General features: G+C 40.8%; 1 protein-coding gene across 1 annotated transcript in view; it reads right to left on the bottom strand.

Moving 5' to 3' along the window:
• Window positions 1–707: 707 nt before the first annotated feature.
• The window catches only part of cib2 (calcium and integrin binding family member 2), a 41,540-nt gene continuing 14,869 nt past the window's right edge, over window positions 708–27,378 (bottom strand). Inside the window, exons 4-6 of the mRNA XM_084671640.1 lie at window positions 3,078–3,225; window positions 2,288–2,483; window positions 708–1,641 (exon numbers count right to left, since the gene is read on the bottom strand). Of these exons, the coding sequence (XP_084527766.1) occupies window positions 1,620–1,641; window positions 2,288–2,483; window positions 3,078–3,225 (366 nt within the window). The 3' untranslated portion in view covers window positions 708–1,619. The remainder of the gene's footprint in view (window positions 1,642–2,287; window positions 2,484–3,077; window positions 3,226–27,378) is intronic.

Genomic DNA, 27,378 nt, shown 5'->3' with positions numbered 1-27,378 from the left:
TTCCTCTCCTCACCCATCAGGTGTTCTTTCCCATGCATTATTTTGTATAATCACTTATGCCATGTCCAATTGAAGCAAACTTCCTTCCTGGAAATATAAATTAATTTCCACACATTCACGTTGGCTTCATTAATGTAAACGAACCCTGTCATGCAAAGAAAACAATGACTTACTTTCAAATGATTGCGTTTTTATCTCTTGCAACTCAGCCCCATTAAGGCCAGAGGAGGGCAACCAGTAAATCATAACCCATCTAATGTGAATGAAGACAGTTCCCTCAGCATCTCCCAAGTGAGATTTACAGAGGTCTGTGTATGCTGAGTTTAATTATGCCTGTGAATGCTGAGGCAGCTCGCTCCTAACAATCTCTTTCTATTTAAAAAGTCATTACAGGTTATACGACACGATGTGCGCAGACAATCACTTTTTGATCTTTATTGTGAAGACTGCTGTGGGGGATGTTGGGAAATAAGCTAGATGCACGGGGTGAATATCATGCAAATGTAACACCCCACTGACCTAACAACACAGACTTCCGCTCCATTTCTCCAGTTTGACTTTGCTTACAGTACTTCTATGACTCCTATCCTATATCTTGATAAGATACCCCTTTGCAATGCCAATTTAAAAGCTGTATATGGTCGCTGCATTGCTAGCAGGTGTCAAGACAAACTAATGCTTTGAAAGAAAAGTTAATTCACACAACACAGAGAAAAATGTTTTATTCAAAGTTAAGCCAAATGCCCTAATTCACATCAAATACTGAAAATGTTAAGTCAATAGATAATAAACGCTCACACCTGAAGATAAGACAGGAAAGATCTATTTCAACACAGTATAAATATATGAGGTGACTGGCAGAGGCTAACCAGATGCAGTCGCGATGACAGAGCCCTTTATTCAACTGGAGAACAGTAAGATATGATTGTCATCATGCTCGAGTTCCTAAAGCAATAACAAAACCTGAAATATCTAAAGCAACCTATCGCAGGAAAAACACAATCAATTTCATGCGTCTAAAGAAGTAATATTGCATAGCTAGTATAAAACACTGTCTATGTGTTCTATGGGTGAAGATGGTGCCAGTGCTGTGCTTTCAATTGTTTCTGTTTCCTCTAGCTTTGCCTTAATGCACACCAGGTATGTTTTTCAGTGTATCTCTAGAAGGCTGCAAAGGGAAGTCATCATAAGGGTGTCTCATGTGCAGCACACTTACAAAATAGAACAGAATGCACAGGTTCTTCTTGTGCTGTCTCAGATCTGCAGATAAGTCCTCAGAGAGGAGGGGGAGGGAGGTACAGTATCCAAAACCCTGCTCCCCATCAGTTTAAGATTTTTCATCCAAATGAGGTTTACTGGATTAAAACATGAAGCATTTTGTGCTCCATAAGAGAGGAACAAAAGTGTCAGCAGAAAGAGGTCCAGGATCCTGAGAACCTAGCCTGCCCTTTCCAAATTCAGCAGACATTACTGCAGACAGAGCAAGATATCTTCTGACATAGTAGAGACAGGCGCTGTGCTGTGGTTAGGATGCGGTCTAGGTGTGGTTAAGATCCTGCTACTCAGCTTTCAGGGTCTTCACCATGATACCAACCTCTGAGCCTTTCCATTTAGTCCTCTCAGATTCGAATGTGGAAGGTGCTGCAATCAGAAGAAAGTGACACATTGATAACCATGATTCCTGTAACATGGAGATTGCAAACTATAAAGTACTTTCTTGAGGGCATACATCAGTTGATATAACTACAACTAGGGATAGAAGCACAGTCAGAGTCAGAGTCTGAGTCAGATGGCTGAGCGGTGAGGGAGTCGGGCTAGTAATCAGAAGGTTGCCGATCGATTCCCCGCCGTGCCAAATGACGTTGTGTCATTGGGAAAGGCACTTCACCCTACTTGCCTCGGGGAGAATGTCCCTGTACTTACTGTAAGTCGCTCTGGGTAAAAGCGTCTACTAAATGTAAAAGTACAGTGGCCAGAAACACTTTGCATATAAATGCGAGTCAATGGAGATGGCTCAGGAGGACAATGATGAGGGCAGAGCCCCCCTAAAAAGGTAAAGAGTTTGGACAAATCAACTGAAGAAGTAAACAGGGAAACACAGATATGAAGGCGAAGCTCCAAATATAACAGTTACATTCAGTAGTGTATTCACTTTTTTCCCATAAATGACAATGCTACTCTTCCTATGTATGATTGACCTCTGTCATACCTGGTGAGGGTACATGTTTCTGTGTAATTGTCATTAGGAAGCATTAGACATATCACTTATATTACATTGTGTGAATACCTTAAAAAGTCAGGAGCCCTAGTAATCATGTTCTCAAAGTCTGCGAAGGAGAGCTTGCTGTCCCCGTCCAGATCAGCCTCTTCGATGGCCTTCTCACACACCAGGTTGACCTCTTCAGGGGTCAACTCCTCCCGTGTCAGCTTGTTTAGAGTCTTCTCAAGGTCGTCTTTGCACAGAAAATTGTCCACATTGAAATCTGTAAAGTATGATTATCCAAGTTAGCTACATTTCATTTCCCCCCAACAGCCATATTGGGTAAACTTGTGTATTAATTTAAATAAATATTTTTTTATTATCTCAAGATGGATGGGTATTCTGAAATAGAGCTCCTTTCTTCTGGAACAGACTTCCTGTTTCAGTAAGAGAGGGTGACACCATCTCGACCTTTAAGGCTTCATTTTAAACTTTTCACTGCTGTGGAAGTATGTGTCTTTGTGTAGCATGATTGCGTAGCACTGAGTGCCTGAGTGGGACAACATTTTATTACACTGACTGTCTGTATTGAACTGCATCTGGTGCTTATGGTACTTATGGTAATTGTTCCTCCTTCTTCCTTATCTCTCTTCAAAATAGGATCAGAGAATTCAGCCTATGGTCTGCACCTCTGCATCAACAACTATCTATGGAGAAGGGGATTCCACACTGAATTGTTTTCCTTGGAATTTTTCATTGTCTTCTGTGAGTGTTTTAGGATGGTTTAGGTGCAGTTTGATGGGCATACTGTCTATGACAACCTCTGTGACATTGCTTGTGAAAGGATTATGCAAATATAATCTCATTCAATCATTACCATATATTTTGAAGGCATATATGGCCTTCAGCTCTCTGGGAGCCATTTCACTAAGGACAGAAAACATGTCAACAAAATCATTAAAGCTGAGGTTCCCCAGGCCATCCTCTGAGAAAGACTCCACAATCCTGTTCCGGAAAGGGTTCTCCTGAGGACAGAGAGAGGGGACAAGGATGTTATTATCTGTCAACATCACAGATGGATAGAGGACCATGTTGTAGTACATAATGTACAAAATGTGCAAATGATATTTCTTTAGAAAGGAAGTAAGTCTTTGCTATTTCCAGTAAAGTTGCTGCATGTTCAAGGAGGAACTACTATACTTTTGGTAGGTGTAGTCTGGATTTGTAGTGAAAGCATGTGTACAATGTGTGTCTGTTTGTGTGTGTTTGAACACAAGTGCTTTATGCTGAGTGCAGTTTTTAACATAGAAAGAATGAGTACATAATCTCTAGGCTCGTTTGCAGGTGTCTGTCACATCCCGCCCCACTCCCTAGGTCCTGTCTGTGTCAATTCTGTTGTGTTGTGTGTACTCATCTATCCTCTCGTTTTAGTGTCCCCTACCCTACCTGAGTGATTGTCCTCCCCGGCTCTGATCAACATCACCTGTTGCCAATCATGCCCCTGTGTACATAGCCCTAGAGTTTCTGTCTCTCGTTGCTAGTTCACCTTTGTACTTTAGAGCAGTGTTTCCCCCCAAAAAATTCTGGGGACCCATATTTTAACAGTCACAAGCCTTCGTGACCCAAGCCAATAGACATTTTTCGCAAATCACAAAATTAAGGTGGTATTCTTATTAGGGTTCCTCCGGTAGTTGGAAACCTATTCTTTTTGTTAGTATTCTTATTAGGGTTCCTCTGGTAGGAGGAAACCTATTGTTTTTGTTAGTATTCATATTATTAGGGTTCCTCCGATAGGAGGAAACCTATTGTTTTTGTTAGTATTCTTTTTATTAGAGTTCCTCTGGTAAGAGGAAACCTATTGTTTTAGTTAGTATTCTTATTCTTATTATTATATTTCTCCGCTAAATGGCCCAATAGCTCAAAAAGTCCTGGACCCGATTTTTTCCAATTTGGCCCAATGATACAACAGGTCACTCATTACTCCCAGACGGCTAGTGGCCCATGTGCACCCATAGGTGGCGCTATAAAACACGCCCAAAGTCTACGTGATTTCCCCAGCGCCCCATTACTCCAAAATGCCTGAAAATTGGTATACATGCCTTATTTCTCATGGGGAACAAAAAAGCTTCAAGGACCCATATTGTCAGACTTATGAATTTTCTTGTACTGTCCAAATTTGGTACAACCTTCAAAACCCTTCTCCTCATGAACCATAGATCAAATCGACTTGAAATTTGTTCCAGATGTGTAGAATACATGCATTTATAAATGGTCGAATTGAATAAGAAATGCTATATAAAATGGTCGAAATGGGTGTATTTATGTAAATGTCCACATTGCCTCAATATTTTTTGTGTCAAGAAATCTAATATAATTTTGACTGATTGTTTTTCAAACCTAATAGGGTTCAAGACGACATCACTCTGAAGTACCATAAACAATTTCACCTTGGTATGTCAATATAATGATTGAATTCAATTGAATTGCTCCACAGCGTGCGCTCCAAATTCTCACAGGCTCATCCTGCTCCTTGACACTAGGGTGACCACCTGTCCCGCTTTGCGTTGACAGGTGGTCAACGCATTTTTACCCCTTGTTCCGCATGTCGCATATTGAAAATGTTGTGTTATACAGGCAAAGAGGGACATGTGGTCAACCTACTTGACACATGCGCGAGATTGGCGAGAGGCACACACATCCTTTCTGGAAATGGTGTGCTGACCAAGCCCCCACCCTTGGTCTTTAGCTCCTGTTTCATTTTGCTTCCAATCGCAGCTCGCTGTTACGAATATAAATTATTTTTCGGCGGCCATTGTTGTTTTCAACTGGAATTGCATGATAGCCGGTTTGGAGGCAGCCACGTTCGGTAAGTCCTATTTTTACACATTTTAACCTAGAATCAATGATTGGGTTCGTGAAAGTACACTACTCTTGAATTATGGTGAAGGTTTGAGCACTTTGAGACCTTTAGATCGCGAGTTTGAAGTGACGGAAAACAGAACTCGAAAAGTAGCTAGCTTATTCCCTCTGTGTAATTACTGAATCATGCAAAGTCATCAAAATGGTAGAGGAGGGCAGCTTTTAGGAGAACAAGCAATTCCCTACAGACCTTTCAGAATTTTGATTTGGGTCGAGAAAGTCTTCGTAATAAGCCTTTGCGCCAGGGAGACCGCATAGGCTTAGGCGGCAGCCATGTTTTGGTTGCGTCATGTTCACAAGTTCACCATTTCACAGTTCGGTCGACACCAAAAATGTGTTTGTTACCAAACATCGAGGAGGGAAGCCTTTTGGAGATGTAAGAATTGTGCTTGTAGCCAGGTGCTCCGATTATTTTAGTGATTTGTGGAAAACTTGCAAGTGGAGTGAGACTGCGTCCCGAGGGTACATTGTTTTGACTTAGCCTCAATGACAGACTCGGCTCGCTCACTCACTGGCAGTGTGTAAACGATATCGTAATTCACGAAATTCTTGTCCTAAAACGTCAGGGAGGGCTACTTTTTGTAGACAAGTGTCTACTGAAGATAGCCAGTATAAAGGATCCTTCAAAACAAGCCTATTTCATTTGTCATTTTCCTGAGAAAGCGACCTACGTTAGCCAGGCTAGTTTCACTCGGTCAGCCTATTTAAAGGTCTCTGACAGTCAGAATCACTGTTTACATGCAAAGGTCGAGCTGGTCTTTGGTCAGATGTGTATATTGACCAGTTTAGAGCTAAATACTCTTGCCAGAGCCTGGAATCGAGACAAATGTTTTGAGCGTCTTTGCATGGCCGGGTCTCCATCAGTTCAACACATTTGGATTCAAGCTCAAGTAATGCCACTGCATTTCACAGTCAAAACTGTAGTTTATGTCAAGTGTAGATCTAAAAAGCTTCATTTTTCACAACTGACATGGATCCTTTCTTCACTTTTACAGGTCTGGAGGGTCATGCAGAGGCCTGCTCAACAGAGTTCAACAGAGGATGCTGAGAGATCCCTTGCTGGATTACCCCCCTCTGGCTGGACAGAATCAGAATCAGGACAGCTTCTCTTCAGCCCTGACCCCAGGACAGCTTCATCCAGCTGGCCTGCCCTGACTGCCTGCCTGCAGGCCCTGCTTGCCCCTGCCTGCAGGCCCTGCTTGCCCCTCCAGAGACAGACAGTCACCCCACAGACACAGTAGCTCTGCAGACTGCTTTTTTGAGGATATTGATGAAAAAGGACAAACCAGCATTTTTTACTTTGACGAAAGTCTAAATTTTTAATCCTTTCCATGTCCCAGCATGCCAAGCTGCTGACTTTTAGTGTCTTAAGTAATGAAACCAGTTCAAGTTATAGACTTTTGACCTGAATCCAAGGATTCGTCATCTAAATAAAAACCACTCAAGAGAAGTACTGCTTCTTGGATGATTTGTGCTCCACATCAGTACATCTCACACATTTGCCTTTGTTTCCATAGGATTCATGGAATTGCTAGTTTCTGCTCCACCATTGTGTAATAAAAAATATAATTTAGGACAGCTACATTTTTGTGTTATCCTTTCACATTACACACATTTAGTCAATGTTCTTAAACTTAACCGATTGTTGTCATTTTACCATACTGTTCATATTGAACAGACATCAGTGTTTGGGAAGATTACTGTATATTTCCACTTTTGATTTGTATTTCCATCGTAAATTTGGTCTTTAATTTCAATTGGAAGTGTTATTAAAAGGTTTAAAAAAGTCTTACATGTAACTTGTTTACACCTGTAGACACCCTGTGAAGCCCCCACCCCCCACTCCAGAGACAGTTGGTGACGGAGAGGTGCAGACATTAAATAAACATAGTTATGCCTTAAGTGTAGAGTAAAAAATAGAGACTAAATGTGGATGTAAAAGGATGTTGACACTCAGTTCTCTGAGTTGGTGCATGTCAGTTTAGGAAAAGGTTGTCTTTTAAACCTTTAGGTTTAAAAATAATTCAGATTTGATTGGAACTCTCTCTTTTATACATTTATAGTTGGATTTGACATTTAACAGCCATTTAATTCATTAAGCAAGTTGTTTAACTCAAACAACCATAACACGGTACATATGGTATACAAAGCTGCAGTCAGATTTGGAGAAATTGTTAGTTTGGATGTTATCTTGCCATATACATGGGGTCTTGATGATGATGCGCACGCAGCTTCAAGGCAGAAAGACGCATTCCATTTCAGGAGACTCCGAGACCTTAGCGCGTCACTAGCATCTCGTCATATCACGCAGTCGGAGTGCGAGATCATCAGCGTCAGCGCTCTTGGGTACCCAGCATGCAGTGTGGCATGTCAAAAAAGGCCAAAACTTGTGGAAAATAGTTTGGTTACAACAGCTATGCAAGGGTTTTCAGTTGTTGCGTTCGTTCAGATAGATGTTTTTTAATATTGTTGTTTGTGAGTTAAAATAATCTTGTTGGTCACTCTGAGAGTGCATGTTGTGTGGTTTAATGGGAACTAAGAGTCGGCCATCTTAGTCTGCAAAAAGATGATAATGGACTGTGCCTTAAAGCTTTTGCCAACAAAAATTGCCTATTCTTGATCGTAAGTAGATTGGTTCTGGAAAGCGGTCGTGTTTTGACTGTGAGAGGCATTTTTTGGTCGTGATCTAAACCTCATGCTGCTACAGCATTTCTGCTTTGGCGTGACTTGCACTGGGAGGGCGGTAAACGGCATGGATTGGGATAGTGTGCAGCCAGGTGTGTTTTTATATAGGGTGAAATGGAATGAGAAATGTAATACAAAATGTCTGAAAGGGGTGTATTTATGTAAATGTCCACATTGCCTCAATATCTTTGTGTCAATAAATCTAATATCATTTTGACTGATGGTTTTTAAACCTTATTGGGTTCAAGATGACATCACTCTGAAGTACCATCAACAATTTCACGTTGGTCAAAATATGATTGAATTTGAGTAGTTTATACTTTGGCTGAAACGCTTACCACAGAAGAAACAGCGTACTTTTTAATACAGTAACTGAACATGACAATATTCAACACTGAGAATAGCTCAATGGACTGGGACAGTGACCTGCAAAGGTTGCATGTTTGAATCCAGCCGCAGTCTTTTAGCCTGTCTTAAATTTGAATATCTGTTTAGTTAAACAAGATGTCATTATTATGAAATACCATGCGCAATTTCATGCAATTACACTTGAAATGTCAATCGTTTCTGAACCTTTGTCCCAAAGCTGACCAAAGCTAATACTAGCTAATACTATACAGCCCTTTCTACTCATATAATCTCGACAGTTGGTGTGTTGCATAGAGGATTGAGAGGCTGCCCTGTAACCTTATGCTCATGAGTTCAAATCCCCATTCAGCCTATTGTAGTTGGCCCTACATGAAGTAGTTTTGCTCTCTTGTTGTCCAACTCTTGACCTTTTACAATGTACATTTTTATAATATTTTGCCATTTTGCGGAGGAACCGGCATCGCTGCTTGCAGCTATATTTATTAGTTTATAACAATTGTTATTGTTAGTTTTATTAGGGGCCAAGCCAGGGGCGGCGCCAGAGAATTTTTAATGCAAGTGCTGAGGGGGTGCTAGATCATTGACAGGGGGAGCTGTGCAGTTATATATTTTTATATTAAATAAATATTATCAGGTCAGGAGTGGGACCCACTTTCAGCCCGGCAGTGTAATGGCCAAAACCAGCCCATCCCCACCAGGGGCCGAGCCATACATTGAACATTCGGGGCTTAACCCGAACCTAGGACCTAGTCAAGGTTTTGATGTGAGCTGAAATCGGAACTTCATAGTAGGTAATGCGAGTAGGCATTGCCCGCAAGCGAGATTTTTTGCATTAATTTCAGTGTGAAATTGTTTTTTGAGCTTTATGTAGCCTAATATAAACACATAAACGAAACTATAACCCACAATTTTACCTTAAAGATTCAGGGCAGTGTTTCCCCAAAGATTTTATTTTAGCAGTTGGGGCAGGTCTGTAGCCTAAATGGTCAGTACCCTAGCCTATCCATCAAGGTACTCGAAAGCATGTACACTGTTGGCTTCATTTGATCTTGATAGGCTAAGCATTCTTTAGCAAATAATAACAATATACCCGCTATTAATCAAAACTAGTTCAGCATAATAATGCACCTAAAATACAAACGTGAGTAAGGGCAGCAATTGCTATTAAATCAACAGGCATGCAATTATGCTAGCAGGGGAAAGATACAAACAACGAAAATCACCAGTTAACTTAAATTTGCAATAACTGTAGACTAATACAATAACAGGCTTTAATGAACTGAAAACACACGTTATACGACTTACAGTTCTCAAAGACGTACACACGCAATCTCAACTGCGCTGTGAAGCGCGTGTCCTTCCTATTCTCCGACATGCACTCTAACAATCACTGCTGATAGACGGCCTGTCTTGTACAGCCCTATTTCTGATATCGTGGCGGCAGAAATTTAGCCACAACAAAATCAACATAGGGGAAACACTGCAGGGCTTTTGAGGAAATTTTTCCCAACCTGGCAGGAACCTAGATTTATGAAGTGACTGATCTTTCTTTTTTTACCTGGCTTTTTCAGTTCCTCCTGGCATGTTTTTCCCATTTATTGTATTATTTTTGAATCAGCTTATTCTCCCTCCACAACAATAAATTGTGGTTTAGGGTTGTCTCCATGAAAACAACCTTGGAACACGTACTTGTGTTTGAGAAAGAGAGCATGCGCGACAACTGAAAACAGCACTTTTTAATGATCTGATCATGCGCTTATTTAGATTAAAACCTAGTGTAGCCTATTAGCTTACTTATTGGTCACACAGTAACTTAACAAACCTAACGCATATGAGCAGTCCACCGGGAATTCTCCCAATGGCCACTCCGGCCTATTAGTAAATGAGCAATATTTTAGGGGGTGCTATGGGGGTGCTTTGGTCTTTCTTGGGGGTGCTGAAGCACCTGCTAGCCCCTCCCTAGCGCCGCCCATGGGCCAAGCACCTATTGTAATTGTTAGTTTTATTATTATTATACTTAGGACTAGGAGTCTATGGCAGCCCATAGAACCGATTGGTGCGAAGTTCTGGAAATGTGTTTACGTCCATAACTGTTGAACCATGAGACTGTTTTTCTTAAGTGAGGTTTAATTGGATTCCGTAGAGGCAGACGATTCGAATGAGCCCTATGGCGTCATTGTCATCCCAAAGGTGTTTCCGTCATTTGTATTTTAAGAAATTGCTACTTTTTCGAACTTGTCCTAGGCCGTTGCTCCGATTTTCATGAAATTTGTAACAGATCATCTTCAGACCCTGCCGACAAAAAGTTATCAAAATGTTATCGATGAGTCAAACCGTTCATGAGTAACGCGCAAACGATTTTGACAAAGAGGATGGCAAAGCAGACGTGAGGCCTCGTCTCTGCGACGGTTTACCGTATGGAGACGAAACTTTGATAATGTCATCACGAGCATGTCATCTAATCATGTTCTTACCACAATCACCTTGATGTGTCAAAAAATTCCTGAATTACAGCTGTTTATTCTTGGGTAAAATCTGACAAAGCGCGCTACGGGAGAAACGGTTTCCTTTTTTTTATAAAGTAACCAAACACAGCATTTTCCAGCAGTCAGTATAGCTCATTGGGATAAGACGTGCTCCTTTGAAACACAAGGTCGTAGGATCGAATTCAGCCACAGTCATTCATTTCGTGAGACCGGATCATCTGTTTAGCAAAGCCAGGTCAAAAATGATGACAAATGCCAGACAAACGGAATTGGGGCTCACTAGCTCTGCAAATTCAGCTATTCTGGGTTAGTAAAACCAAAACATGAATTATATTAATATGACAAAAGGTTGCAGTTTGCGTTGTGTAAAAGGTGAACTCATACAGCTGTCAATCCTTGTCAATGCAATCCGTTTCACCTTTCCTAACTGTTTAGCTACCTGGTAGATCGAAGCCTATTCTTGAAGAATCTTAATAAATGATAGAAGCCCATCTCCTACTGTAAATAAACAGCACATTGTGTGTGCGGCCAGCATGGTAGAAAAATTGCAGAAAAAAGAAAGACGGACATCAGAGCATTTCAGGACACGAAAACACAAAGAAAGAACCCTAGTGGCCTAATCTCAAAGAGTAGTTCATAAAATGTTCATAAAAATGATGTGAAATATGCTAATTGAATGTTTCATAATGATGCCATTAGGCAGAGGAGGCGAAGCCTAACAATTGCAGTCACGATAAGTGGTACTACGACGGCGGTTATCAACTCTCTAACTCAACCCAGATCTTTCCAATCTAGAGACGTGCGCGTTCACATAAAGGGGCGGTGTTTGAACCGTATGTCCAATCGCAAACATGGACGAAACAAGAGCCGCATATTTCACGAGGAGGAGCAGACAATCTTACAAACTTTGTCTACTCCTCCTGCGTGAAATATTGTAATACAAGCATATCAGGAATACAGACATAATACAGGCAAATTTCAACAAAGTCGCTGCTGCCAAGCTGGAAAAAAAAAACATACGCTGTAAATGCGTAAGCTACATGACTTATTGAAGATGTGACCATAATTACACGGGTGCATTCCACAACGTTAAACTTTTGTTGCTGTATTATTTTAGTTGCAACCCTGCAGTGGCAAACGATCGTGGGAGCAAATGCTAAATAAATATAAAACCATAATTCAAAACGGTAAGTAGCAGTAGGCAATACTTGCACATATTTTAAGGCCAACAAGTACAAGGCTGAATTGCCTGAATTAGTCCCTTTTGTAGGATATTGTATAGCTACAAAAGGCCTATAGAACAATGAAATTGCCTGCAGCCAACAGGAAGAAAAATTAGGCAACTGGTGGCAGCAGGTTGGAAGCCCAGGCATATGTATGTTTCAAGTAATCTATGTGACCATGTTCATTCAACAATTATTTATGAATATTGTAGGAGTGAAATGTATTACTGTTCTCTGCAGTGACAGGAAATACAGTGGTGTTGCTGCCACCACCCACTGTCGTCCCACTGTGGCATACAGAGGTAACAGTGAAACTAATAGTCATATGCCAGTATGTATGCCATATGTGGTTGCTGAATATGGATCAAATATACCATTTACTTTCTCAAGTGGAGGTCCTAGATGATCAGGAAACTGTGTCTGCCTGCTCATTTTGGGGGTACACCTTTTGAGTTTTATTTACCACTTGCAACACAGATGGTGAGAGTGTGTGAACGTGTGACTGTGATTGAAGTGTCTGTAATGACTTACTAATTGTGGTGGTCTCAACATAAGACACAAGTCCTTAAAGTGCTAATTTCAAATATGACTCAATTGATTACATTTCTATGGTGTTGAACTCAGCAGGAAGAGGAACTTCTTCCTCCCCGAGTCTAGGGCCTCCACTTCAAGGCCAAGACAAAGACACAAGGTATAAGCAAAAAACCACAGTAGTCAAATGGACACCAACTTTCTCCAAGTGTGCCTTGCAAAGGGACAATGTTCTTCATTTGTTTCAGGAGCAGACAGTGTGAGGGCCCTGTATAAAAGAACCCTGGAGCTCTATTATAAGGTTTTTTATTTAAAAAAACAAGGCTGGAGACAGAAAAACTGGAATATGAGAAGAGATCGTACATGACTGAACGACACTAAACTTAGTTACACTGACATATTTTTCCTGTTCCTAGGGGAGGGAGAACACATGAGGATGTATTTGTTAAACTTTTGTCTACGTTTTGATATTTTTATACCTTTTTGTGGCTTTTTTGTTGTGGCTTTTGAATCTTTTGTGGGGGTTTTCACCACTTCTCTCTTTCAATGTCCTATTTATTATTTTTTTTAAATGCTATAAAAGTGAATGAAACATCAAAAATCAATGAAAGTAGTGAAATGATAATTTATGTATCACTTGTGAAGAGCTTTGTACAGATACCCATTGTTCTTTTTGGTTTGAAAGGTTTTGGTTGAAAGAAACCCCAATTTTTGATATGGAAATGATTAGAAAATGGGTCAAAGCAACCCAAGGACAAAAGGGTTAAGGGGAGACACAGTGAATAGGGATAACATACAACATGAAACCTCCCAAGTTGATAACTAATAGTATGTCAAATAATGTTTTCATTACTAGTTTCCTGTAAATGTAGGCCTATGTTTAAATGAGCAAATGATGACGTTGTAAAATATGATATTATTTGCATACATTTCCAGAACAGAAATCAGAACATTGAGTGAAAAACCTCCTTTCATTTTGTCAACATATTAGGAGTCCAAAGTTTTTACAAAGGGCACTTTGGATATATATTTTTCATCATAAAATCCGTTCAAAATTGCATGGCAGACCGTGTTCTTGCTCAGGTTCTCCGGATCACCCACACTATAAAACTAGCTACCCATAGCGAAATAACGAAACGCTATGCATTCAGTCTGTGGGACTGAGTGCATAGCTTCAATGCGTCGCATTGGCAACATACGGCTCAAGAAGCTGGCAATATACGTAATTCCCTCTGCTAAGAATCTATATCTTTCAGAAAGATACTCATGAGGGAATTCAAAAGGGTTTTGTCGGTCTCTAAATGTTCTGGCTCTTCTGAACGCACCTCTCACTACAGCATCAGCGCACCAAGCTGCACAGGATCTACTATGAACGGTGACGACATTATCGTCAAGAATTAGTTAATGGGCGGGGTTTTCATACCGGTTGATCTCTGATCTCCAACTTATCCTGCTCCCGACCAGGTTAGCCGTTCAGCATATGTTACCATGGCGATCTACCCCGGTAACAAGTAATCCACCGTCGTAGTACAGAAAACCCTGGGTTGAACCTGAAGTTACCTAGCTAACGCCAAATCTTGATTCGTAGTACAGGCCCCAGATGACAAACAGACAATAGAGCTGGAGGAAGGCAGGAACAAACTGGCAGAGACGGGGGGTCTCGGGTAAGTTTGTTGAGTCTCTTGTTTGGCAACATGATGGGTTCTCTTCTTCAGACTTGTAAAATAGGGACGTAATTGGACAATGCCATGGATAACCCCACTCTCTACTTGAACTGGTGACTGAACCAAGATTAGTTTGAGGCAATGGTATTGTTGTTGTGATTAATTGTGTAGTATTGGGTACTGGTAGTAAGTAGGATGGCAAACACCTTATGTCTTTTCTAAGAGACAGACTGTGAGTCAGTGAGGGTGGTAAAAGGGAAAGAGCCAGAGAGAGACTTCAGATGACAGTGTCACAGCCATGGCAGGACCGGGGGTCAACCTTTTTGCCAGCAGCACCAATATAGGAGACAGTGGCACAGCACTGTCTAGTCACCTCAGTGGTGGCACAGAACCATATCAGCCACACCCACAATTTATAGAACCGCAAACTCTTGCCAACAAAGTGTTGACACTTCAAGAGGTTTTGCAATTTTCCCCGATGTTATGATGGTTCAATTGAGATTATTTTAGATGAGACTGCACCACGCCCTTTGTAATTACATAAACTGCACCCATACAGTGTACAGTACATACTGGCCTTTCTTGGTATTGCTGGTTGTAAATACTGTACGCCTGCATTCATACTTGACTAATAAGAAACACTACTTATAACTACATTGCAGCAATCATTTTGGTGTCCACCTCAGAAATTGCTCTTGAGAAAATGTCATATAATTGTCCCCCCCAAAGTTGATAACAGATTTTCGCCACTGTTGTCGTCCTGAAGGTGTTTCCGTCATTTGTATTTTAAGAAATGCCAACTTTTTCAAACTCCTCCTAGCAAGTTGCTCCGATTTTTATGGAAATTGCAACAGATCATCTTCAGACCATGCCGACAAAAAGTTATCAAAATGTTATCGATGAGTCAAACCGTTCATGAGTAACGCGCAAACGATTTTGACAAAGAGGATGGCAAAGCAGACGTGAGGCCTCGTCTCTGCGACGGTTTACCGTATGGAGACGAAACTTTGATAATGTCATCACGAGCATGTCATCTAATCATGTTCTTACCACAATCACCTTGATGTGTCAAAAAATGCCTGAATTGAAGCTGTTTGTTCTTGGGTCAAATCTGACAAAGCGCGCTACGGGAGAATACGGCTTCCTTTTTTTAATAAAGTAACCAAACACAGCATTTCATGTCCTCACGAACTGTTGAAGTGTTTACCTTAATAAAGTAATTTCTTTGTCTGTTGATGTATTGTGAGATATCAAGCTTGACCATCGATAATAATTCATAACACCGAATTGACACGGCTGCCATTTTGGCGTTAATGGAAAAGTGTAAAAAACTTTTGCACGCCCCAAATGTTGTCCAATGTTTACTAAATTTGGCACAGATGATTTTCAGACCAAGCTTCTCCGACCAAGATTTTCCATTTTCAAAACCGTTTGTTCGGTAGAGCTGATTAAAGGCGGCGGCGAAGCCGCAAAAGACCCGTGAGAGCATAACTCAGCAAAAATGTGTTCTATCATTACCAAACTTCGGTTCTTTCGTTCCCACGAGGAGCAGAGGAGGCCTGTGGTTTTATACCAGAAAAAAAAACAATTTGAACACTCAGTACTCTTGAACAAAAACAGATATTTCAACCAAACGTGGTGTGTTGCATGAGTGCAACAGGTTGCTGTGACTTAATTGTTGCGCAAGTGCTATGGAGGCCATGTCCTGCTCTGGACTGCTTGGCCCCTCCATTGCTGCTTGCAGCTATATTTATTAGGATTCCTCCGTAAGGAGGAAACCTATTGTTATTGTTAGTTTTATTCTTTTTGGGTGTGCTTTGCCTTCAGCAAGGGCACAACCATTGTTATCTCACATATATATTATTATTTATTTATTTTCCCACCCCTAAAACGTTGTCAATATTTGGACTACATAGGCAACCTAGGTGTCAAAAGTTTCGTCTTGTTTCGGTAGCGATTGAGTTGCTTGTATCGGGATTTACGTTCCGTTGCACGGTTTAGTAGAAATTACGTTTTTGTGACGAAAAGTGAAGCTAACGGTGGCTAACTTGCTAGCCACAGTCACTGACGCCACTAACGTCACTAACGTCCCAGTCACTGACGCCACTAACGTCACGAAAACTCGCGTGACTATCTCTAGCAGAACATTAGTTTAGCAGCTTGTTAACTTCTGGGAGATGGCTAGGCTTAGGCTAACTTCTTTACAGCAAGGCAGCTGCAGAAACGCCACAAACAAAGAGGCCTGGGTGATAACTATTTGCTCATTTTACTTTGTGATATGACACACAATTGTGATGTGTAATGTACAATATAAGGTAATATTATTAAGGAAGTACATCTACTTTCGGAAACGGTAGTCTACAATTTCACTGAAGCATTAGCATCATGACATTAGCCTCTGTTGCCCGGGCAACACATACTACTGCGGTCTATGATGCATCTGTTTTCAATCGTTAAAATAAACATTCCTCACAAATACATTTTCGTTGTAGGATTTATTATGACATCAGATTACAACTAAACGATTTGTTGGTGAAATTATCATTACCTGTGGTTTCAAACCAATGTAGCTCACTGCAACGCTGTACTGTAGCCTAGACTACAAGAACGCTAGTAGCGTTAGCTAAAAAAAACATCTCCACACTGCAGCTGTTAACAGCTCGTAGGATGTCAAATGGCGGCTCATGTTCGGCACTACCCCTTACTTCAAAAGTTTTTCAATAGGTGAACCTATCTGACTAGTGACTACTAACCTGAACTCCATTGCCACAGCCTAAACTTTGTCAATCTGTTCATGAAAATAATTCATTTCAGCCTAGACCGTACAACGGAAGTAACGTTAAATCGAATTAAACCAACGCAATCGCTACCAAGACAGGCTAGTAAGTAGTAGTAGCCTACAATTTACCTGGGCAGCTTCTCCACACAGCAGGGCTATATCGCATTTTGCCTTGTTACTGACAATGATCGCTACCACTGACATTTTTATGAATGAGTGATTTTCCCCTACCTAAATGTCAAGCTTATTCACGTTTTTGGGGGCATATTTTCAGTTAGCAGATGGTACTATTTTAATCGCGATTCCATCTGAGATAGCTACTGCTGGTACGTCGTTGTTAAAATAAGCTTCAAAGGGGGTTCTTTATTAATGAATGAATGCAATATGAGTAGGCTAAATGCCTGAAAATATCACGAGAAGTTAAAAACTTGCAATGACATTTAAGTCATAGAGATTAGGTCAATTTTTACACCGGTCTGCCAAATGTTTGTGAAATGTAGCTAGCTAGCTACATATGATAGCTCTATAGCTACTACGCTGATATTAATTAGAGCTAAGCTAGTAGATCTACTTTCGGAAACAGTGGCCTGCTATTTCACAGAGGAGTTAGCTCTAGCTGTTACCCCAGCACATCTGCTACTATCTGCAGTGTTACCAAGTGTTAGACCTAGCTACAGCTAACTTGCTACCTTGTTAGTCTTCCGTTCCAGACCTCTTCTGGGAGGTACTGTACAAATCGTCCAGCCACCAGCTAGTGCCGTAGTGATAGTTAGCTTTAAAAAAAATCTAACTAGTCTAGTCAGCTTGTTGTCTTTGGTAGAATACAAAGTGATTATTTAAAGTCAAGTAGCTAAGTGAAATGTTCGGTTTACACATAACAACAGACCAGGATGGTTTACAAATATTCCTTTTCCATTCACACGTCTGAGCTTACTTTTAAATAACAGAAAACATTAATATATGGAGTTTAGATGGTTTTATGAATCAATAAGTCCTACACCAGCTTGCGATCCACTTGGGTCGGGAGTCGGGACCCACCACTTGAGAAACACGGTCCTACACATAATTAGACTAACTGTAATATTAGACGTCCCATAGCCTACAATTGACCCTTTAAATATAGCAAAGATGGGTGTTGATTTTTTAATCCTTAATGTATTGTGTAAAATTAGCTACATTATGCTGATGTCTTTCTAACCCGGGGCAACAGGTGCCCTGAGAGGATTAAGGAGTTGAAGAAGCAGATGCTGTGTCTTCCTCTTGTTGGGAAACCAACAAGTTGTTTATCTGATTACAATTTAATAAGTTACCTAGCGCTGCATCTTCATGAGCTACATTTGGCCTCCTTCTCTTCCAAACAACCAGCATCACCTCTCCTCCATCTGAGTGATGCATGTAATTTTTACAAACTTATTATCAAGGGAACACAATGGTCAGAACTGCAGTCATACACTTAAATGCTTTTTTAAATATGTAAACACCAGAAGACTATGGGCAGCTGGGGCAGCCGCAAGCACACCCTCACAATTTCCCCAGAAATTGTATGCTCTCTAGTTTTTATTCTTGTACCATGGAAGTCAATGGCAGCCCCTAGAACCATATGGTAACTTTTTGTGAAATTTGGCACACTCATTAAGGACAGTCACTTCTACAGTTACACCAAGTTTCATGTCTCCCATTAGACCACTCTAGCGCCACCAATGGGTCAAAGTTGGACTTGTGTTTACACATGTAACTTTTGAACAGTATGACCGATTTTCAAAAATGAGGTACCATTGGATTCCCTGAATCAAGCCGAGTTCAACGCACACCATGGCGTCGATTTCCGGTTATATAGATTTTCCGCTATTTCCGGTTTTATAAAAAACCTTTGAAAGCCTACTCCTCCTACAATTTTATTTCAATCTTCGCCAGAATTGGCATACATCATCTTCAGAGCAACCCTCACTCAGGCATTACTTTTATATTGGATTTTCAAAACCCTTTGTCCGCTACAGCCAATCAAAATCGGTAACAAAGCAACCAAACAGGAAATTGAATAAAATCTCGGCAAATCTTTGAGATGTCAACACCAAACTTGGTATGATGACTCGGAACTCTATTCTGAGGATGTCCACACAATTTGGTGTAATGTGATCACTCGGCGTAGCCGCAGGAAGCAAAAGTGTGTTTTGGCCAATAACTATTGATTTGTTTGCTTTTATTAAGTGATTCCTTTGTCTCATGATATGTTGGGACATCCCGTGTGTGACTCATAATAATTTGTGATAATAGCCGAATTGATGCTGCCGCCATTTTGAATTCATTGAAAAACGTTTTTTCTCTACTCCTCCTACAAATGTTGTCCAATCTTCACCAAATTTGGCAAATAAAATCTTCAGACCAAGCTTCACATGGTTTTTTTATTTTCGAAACCATTTGCCCCCTACAGGCAATCAAAATGTGCCATTAAGCCAGCAAACAGGAAGTTGGGTCGTATTTCAGCAAATCTTTGATGGATTCACACCAAACTTGCTGCGTGTACTCGATACCCTCTGGTTCGCAATGTTTGGAGGAATCCACCATTACTGCTTGCAGTTATATTTATCATTATTATTAGGGGCCAAGCAGCGAAGCTGTGAGGCACCTATTGTTATTGTTAGTATTATTAGGGTCCAAGCAGCGAAGCTGCGAGGTACCTATTGCAATTGGTAGTATTATTATTATTCTTCCGCCATGGGGTCCTATGGCAGGCCCTAGACGCGCTTGGTCGAAAGTTGTGAAATTTGGCACACTCATTGGGGATAGTCCCATGGTCCAATTCACAAAGTTTCATGTCCCATACTTGGGCACTCTAGCGCCACCAATGGGTCAAAGTTGGACTTGTGTTTACACACGCAACTTTTGAACCGTATGACCCATTTTCACAAATGAGGTACCATTGGATTCCCTGGATCAAGCCGTGTACAATGCACACCATGGCGTCGATTTCCGGTTATATAGATTTTCCGCTATTTCCGGTTTTATCAAATACCTTTGAAAGCCTACTCCTCCTACAATTTTATTTCAATCTTCCCCAGAATTGGCATACATCATCTTCAGAGCAACCCTCACTCAGGCATTACTTTTATATTGGATTTTCAAAACCATGTGTCCGCTACAGCCAATCAAAATCGGCAACAAAGCAACCAAACAGGAAATTGGATCGAATCTCGGCAAATCTTTGAGATGTCAACAATAAACTTTGTATGATGACTCGGAACTCTATTTTGAGGATGTCCACACAATTTGGTGTCATGTGATCACTGGGCGTAGCCGCAGGAAGCAAACATGTGTTTTGGCCAATAACTATTGATTTGTTTGCTTTTATTAAGTGATTCCTTTGTCTCATTATATCTTGGGACATCCCGTGTGTGTCTCATAATAAATTGGGATAATAGCCGAATTGTTGCGGCCGCCATTTTGAATTCAATGAAAAACGTTTTTTCTCTACTCCTACACATGTTGTCCAATCTTCACCAAATTTGGCAGATATTATCTTCAGACCAAGCCTCACAAAAGCTATTACATGTTTTTTTGATTTTCGAAACCGTTTTTCCGGTACAGGCAATCAAAATGTGCCGTTAAGCCAGCAAACAGGAATATGGGTCGTATCTCAGCAAATCTTTGATGGATTCACACCAAACTTGCTGCGTGTATTCGATACCCTGTGGTACGCAATGTTTGGAGGAATCCGCCATTACTGCTTGCAGTTATTAGGGGCCAAGCAGCGAAGCTGCGAGGCACCTATTGTTATTGTTAGTATTATTATTATTATTATTCTTAGGACTGGGTGTCTATGGCAGCCCCCATAAGCGCATGGTCGAAAGTTTTGAAATTTGGCACACTCATTGGGGACAGTCCCCTGGTCCAATTCACAAAGTTTCATGTCCCATACTCGGTCGCTCTAGCGCCACCAACGGGTCAAAGTTGGACTTGTGTTTACACACGCGACTTTTGAACCGTATGACCCATTTTCAAAAATGAGATACTGTTGGATTCCCTGGATCAAGCCGAGTTCAATGCACACCATGCCGTCAATTTCCGGTTATATAAAGTTTCCGCTATTTCCGGTTTTATCATAAACCTTTGAAAGCCTACTCCTCCTACAATTCTTGTCAAATCTTCTTAAAAATTACCAGAGATGATCTTCAGACTAAGCCGCACAAACGTTATGGTAGAGCATTTTGATCCCCACAACCGTTTGTCCGTAACAGCCAATCAAAGTCATCAGGAAAGCCACCAAACAGGAAATGAAGTAATATCTCAGCAATTCTTTGAGACAGTGACACCAAATTTGGTATGCCTACTCGGAACCTTATTCTGAGTATGTCCTCCAAAACTTGTGTCATGTGAGTAAAAGGGGGCGTGGCCGGAAGCATAAACATGTTTTGGCTAATAAATGTTGAAGTGTTTACCTTAATAAAATCATTTATTTGTCTGTTGATGTCTTGTGAGATATCGAGCTTGACCATCGTTAATATTTCATAACAACCGAATTGACGCGGCCGCCATTTTGGATTTAATGGAAAAGTGTAAAAACCTTTTGCACGCCCCAAATTTTGTCCAATGTTTACTAAATTTGGCACAGATTATCTTCAGACGAAGCTTCACAAAGATGTCGGATGGATTTTCCATTTTCAAAACCGTTTGTTCGGTAGAGCTGATCAAAGGCGGCAGCAAAGCCGCCAAAGACACGTGAGAGCATAACTCAGCAAAAATGTGTCCGATCATCACCAAACTTCGGTTCCTTTGTTCCCACGAGGAGCAGAGGAGGCCTGTGGTTTTATACCAGAAAAAAAAACATTTGAACACTCAGTACTCTTGAACGCAAACAGATATTTCAACCAAACGTGGTGTGTTGCATGAGTGCAACAGGTTGTTGTGACTTAATTGTTGCGCAAGTGCTATGGAGGCCATGTCCTGCTCTGGACTGCTTGGCCCCTCCATTGCTGCTTGCAGCTATATTATATTTGTTTATTCTTGTAACATGGAAGTCAATGGCAGCCCCTAGAACCATATGGTAACTTTTTGTGAAAATTGGCACACGCATTAAGGACAGTTACTTCTATACTTCAGCCAAGTTTCATGTCTCCCATTAGACCACTCTAGCGCCACCAATGGGTCAAAGTTGGACTTGTGTTTACACACGTAACTTTTGGTTACGTATGTAAACGGTACAGGCAATCAAAATGTGCCGTTAAGCCAGCAAACAGGAAGTTGGGTCGTATCTCAGCAAATCTTTGATGGATTCACACCAAACTTGCTGTGTATACTCGTTACTCTCTTTTGAGGATGTCTAAAATGTTTTCTGGGTCATTTGACTGCTTGGCCACTTCATTGCTGCTTGCAGCCATATTTGGATTTGGTCAGATTTGGTATCCCATTGGTAAGTCTGCAGCATGGATTTTTCTATACAGTGACAATTATATGAAGAATATACATTTTTTAATGGTTCGCAATGTTTGAAGGAATCCGCCATTGCTGCTTGCAGCTATATTTATTGTTAGGATTCGTCTACTATTTCACTGAAGCATTAGCATCATGACATTAGCCTCTGTTGCCCGGGCAACACATACTACAGCGGTCAATGATGCACCTGTTTTCAATCGTTAAAATAAACATTTCTCACAAATACATTTTCGTGGTAGGATTTATTATGACATTAGATTACTCTCATCTTCCGAATAAACGTACCGGTACGTTTATTTTTTTCACCCGAAAAATCCACCCGGTACATTCTTATTTTGGACGGTACGTTAATTTTTTGGGGGGAAAATCGAGACATAATTTTAGAAAATTCAATGCATTTTTTTCGGAAGGGAAGATAAATTGGAACTCTTTGATGTGAAAATGTTAGCTACCTTTGCTAGCTAGCTACTGGCAAGTAGCTTACATTAGTCAACGACAGTAGCTACCAACTGGTTGTCAGTGCAAGCTCGTAAATGTTAGCCAGAGCCTCATTATGGCTCTGATGTTAGCTCTAGCTACTGTACACTCACATAACGGTTCCCATTCAGCACACCAGCATGACAGTCACAAACTAAAGACAACGACCCTCTCATCGTCAAATAGAAATCCCAGGGCATTTACTTCTCTATATTTTGCAAACTCAAGTAAAGTAGATACTTTGAAGGTTTAACTAGTACTGGTGCAAGTTCAGCATTTTATGTCACACAAGACGCGGAATATGAGGTGCTGCGAGATGATATCATTAGGAATATCACAGCACCTGCAATTGTGCTGCGCGGCGGTCATGTCTAGTTTGTTGAGGTACCGTATACCAGTAGTCATGGCATGTTTGTTATTTGACATATTTGTAACTATGTATTTCCAAGCTACAAGCATTTAAGTATTTTCCTAGCAATGCTTTATTTGGTAGTGGTTGTCACGTTGACTGTAAGCTGTTTCAGGAAAAGTGATAGTACTACTACATGTATGTTTGTAACTAGACAGTAAAGAATTTATAATACATTACAGTACAATTCTAGAACTATAATCATTAGCTGTATCACGGGCATGGCACTGTCTATAATTCCAGTTATTAATATGTGTGGCAACTTAATCACCAAATGCATCATGGGCACTGTGCACTATATAGCAACGGGAACAATGCTCGTAAGACTTTATAAAGGATGCATGTATTAAAGTTATGTATTGTGCTTATTAAATGTATGTCTTATGAACTTAGAACTGTGCTCAGGCTTAAAGCATTGTGTCTCACACAGGGTGTGGGAAACAGGCTGTATTTTGTGTTGTTATCTCTCCATTTCAGAAGCAACCTTGAATCCGGGCTGAGACAGCACCCGAGCAGGTGGGATGCGTGGGGAAGAACAAACTCCCTGATACATGAGAGAACAAGCTCAACCCTTTTTGATATTTCTGTTTCAAGTGCACTGTATAATATATGCTGGGGCAGGGACAGATAGCCAGTTGGACTTCGTGAACCAACCCAAACTCTGTTGCGGGTAGGAAAACGTAGACAGCTCCAGAGCTCTGTACTTGTTGATTTCCAACTGCTGCATTAAAGCTGATATTATCGGACCTCTACGACTCCAGACCACTCTTTCTAGAACACATATTTGTGTCATTGAATACCATCATTACATATTGGATTAGACACAAACAATTTAAATCCTTCAACAGCCTCTTTTTTTACTTTGAAATAACTAAGTATGTCCAGTGGTTTTCATGTTATGTTGCAGTCATGTTGACTGTAAGTTTTTGAGAAAAGGTACTGCCATATTTGTAACTCTTTTTTGAAAATTTCTAATAATGATTATGTATTTCCAAACTACAAGTGTTGAAGTTTTTTTCCTAGCAATGGTATATTTGCTGTCCATTTCTATTCCTGATTGCAAGCGACAGTAAAAGATGCACACTTACACTGATAGGAACACATTTTGATCGCATATGGACACAGTTTGCGTGCTGATTTGGCAATTTTCCGGGGGGTACTTTTATTCCAGGCGGTACTTTTATTAGATTTTGAGGATTTGTCCGGGGGGTACTTTTATTCAGAAGATAAGAGTACAAGTAAACGATTTTTGGGTGAAATTAATCAACCTGTGGTTTTAAACCAGTGTAGCTCACTGCAACGCTGTAGCTTAGTCTAGTACTGTAGGCTAACAAAAACACCTCCACAGCTGTTTACAGTACTGTAGGAAGTCAAACGGCGGCACGTTTGGCACTACCCTTACTTCAATCAAAAGTCTTTAAATAGGTGAAACTATCTAGCTAGTGACCTGAACTCCATTGCCACAGCCTAAACTTTGTCTTTAAAGTTTTAACTCGTTCGACAGCTGGTGCTAGGTAGCTAGTTGTTTTTGTCAAAAACATTACTTATTTAGCATCAATTTTAACAGAACGGGAAGGCAACACGTATAGTATTCTACCTGCGCGCGTTGCTGTCTCGGGAATGTCAAACGAGTGAAAACTTTAAATAGTAGAGTACAATAAACTGGTCTAAATAAGCCTAAATACAACACTTCCTACCTGGTAACCAGTATAGCAACCATGACAGTTTCCTGCTAGCACACGTAGATATCTCAGAAATTTTAGGTCGGCATAGCAACGGACGAGTACTTCCTTTGGAACAGCATTGTGACGTCAGCTAGGACACTATTTGGCCCTAGGACACCATTTTGGCCTGACAGTTCCTGTGAAGTGCAAGGTCATAGGTTTGAATCCAGCTACAGTCATCAAGCATGTCATCATACTTGTTTATCCGTTTAGTGAAGCCAGGTATGCCACAGTAGCTGTCTAACAGCATATTGGTAATGATAATGTTTCAATCTCAGGGGATCTCTACTCAAGAGTCGGATTTATTGTGCTTTGTAGATATGTGTCCTCTAACCTCTAGGGGGGCGATCCTGTGTGTGACACATGTTAACTAACCATTTTGAATGAATTAATAAAACGTTTTTGTCTTACCCCTCCACAAAATGTATCAAATATTCACCAAATTTGACACAGATTATCTTCAGACCACAATCACATTGACATATCAAAATAGGACTGAATTACAGCTGTTTAAACTTGGGCCAAATCTGACAACCGCTTGCCACAGGAAAAATTCCTTATATTTTCACGCAGTCAATGAAATCTGATTTCCAGCACTGAGAATAGCTCACTAGGATAAATTGGTGTCCTGGCAACGTCAACGTCAGAGGTTAAAATCCAGCCAAAGCTGACAAGCTTGTCATGTCTCTGATTCTCTGTTTAGCGAGACTATAAGCCACTGCAAAGGAAGCCAGGTACACCGCAGTCACTAGATGTCGAAAGTTTCTTCTAGGTCATCTGACCTGCTTAGCCACCACATTGCTGTTAGCAGCTATATTCTTTGTATCTTTTTGTAAACCACAGTAAATATTTGTTTCTATATTTGAACACTACGAGTCGTGCAGCACCCATCGTCGTTACAGTGTCTATATTTTCTCTCTATGGAAAACTCACAGAAAGATGATGGAGGTTTTATATCCACATTTTATAATCAGCCGTCTCATCACATCCTATAAAAACAAAGCTCAGAGAGTGGGTCAACTCTAGGAGTCTGGCTGCATGATGCACCTGGGGGAGAGTGGGCAGAACAGCTTATTGCTGCAGAAACTGCAGGATTCAGACCAGTGGATGACAAAGAGGAGTTTTCCTCTATGGCAGTAAAGCGGTATGCTTTCGAAGTCAAATCACTTATGTCATCTAAATTACCTGGGGTCTCATTTATAAAACTGTGCGTAGGATTCTTACTAAAAGTGTACGTACGCCCAAAAGCTTAAAATGGCGTAGGCACACAAAAATTCAGATTCATAAAACCGTGCGTACGCACACCTGTACGCAATGTTCCCTTTATAAATCACAGATTACCCACAAGTGTGCATACGTGAATCAGCATTGTACCCTGCCTTGAACACGCTCATTTTTAACCATATATAGTCAATGCAAAGCACCTCATGAATGCTAATCTAGTATCTCATCATGACCCTGGCATACGATTGTTCTTTACGGTGAATCATAGCGCATGAAAACTTCTCAGTTTACTAACTATATTTAGTTATACACTGTGTTCTGCAGTTATCTAAAGGTAGGATATGTGATGTTATCCTGTATTCCATGCAGTCGGGGAATCTCCCCCTCCTGAACTCCCGTAGTGGACAATCTGATGGTGAGGAAGCGCTGAATTTTTATTTAAAATTTGAGTTGGATTGTACAAGGTGTTTATGGAACAAGAATCACTCAGTACAAGCGCAAATAACACTGCTGGATGTAATCTTCATGATAATCATGGAATTGAATGAAAAAAACGTGTGTGAGGAAAACAAAATATATAAATATTACGAGTAATGTTCTTCCCACATTCAACTTCTGCAGTCTGACTACAGTACGGTCATCTGCGTCGCCAATTCCAACTGTTTTCAAAATCTGCGTAGGCCTACGGGAAGGTCAGAGTTTGTGTGGAGGACCGCACATTCTCCCGTCAAGTTTGTTTTTTATAAATCACAACTTTTGCGTGGAAAGTAGCGTACGCACATTTTCAGCAGCGTTTTGTGAGTACGCAAGCTTTATAAATGAGACCCCTGGACCTACAACCTAGTATGTTGGACAGACCCTGGCACAAAAAGGGTGGGAATGTGCAGTGAATCACTCCAGCTTTCTCAAGAAAGCTCATTAAGATGCTGGGCCAGAAAGGGGGAGGATTAATGGTTATGAAGCCTGTGAGGACTTCTGTGTCCTTCTGTGGAATGTGCTGTCAGGACCTCATCAATCCTGGCTTGAGTGGTCTCCATCTTCCTCCACCTTAAACAGCCTCACTTTATAGTCCCTGTAAACAGTGGACAGCTTCACAGGCTGGGCCAATTATGTTCCCCTATAGGACACATTAAAAGACCTTACAGAATCTGCAACCTGTGTGCGTGGGTGGGTGGGTGGGTGGGTGGGGGGGGGGGGGTTACAGTATAGGCGGCAACCGTTTTTTCCAAACCGAATTCCCAATTAAGTGGTTGTCTTT

The sequence above is a fragment of the Hypomesus nipponensis genome, chromosome 14, assembly GCF_054491055.1.
Source record: "Hypomesus nipponensis isolate SF chromosome 14, ASM5449105v1, whole genome shotgun sequence".
NCBI classification, from domain to species: Eukaryota; Metazoa; Chordata; class Actinopteri; order Osmeriformes; family Osmeridae; genus Hypomesus; species Hypomesus nipponensis.
Note: the sequence above shows the minus strand (reverse complement) of the source record. Positions and strands in the feature narration are given on the sequence as shown.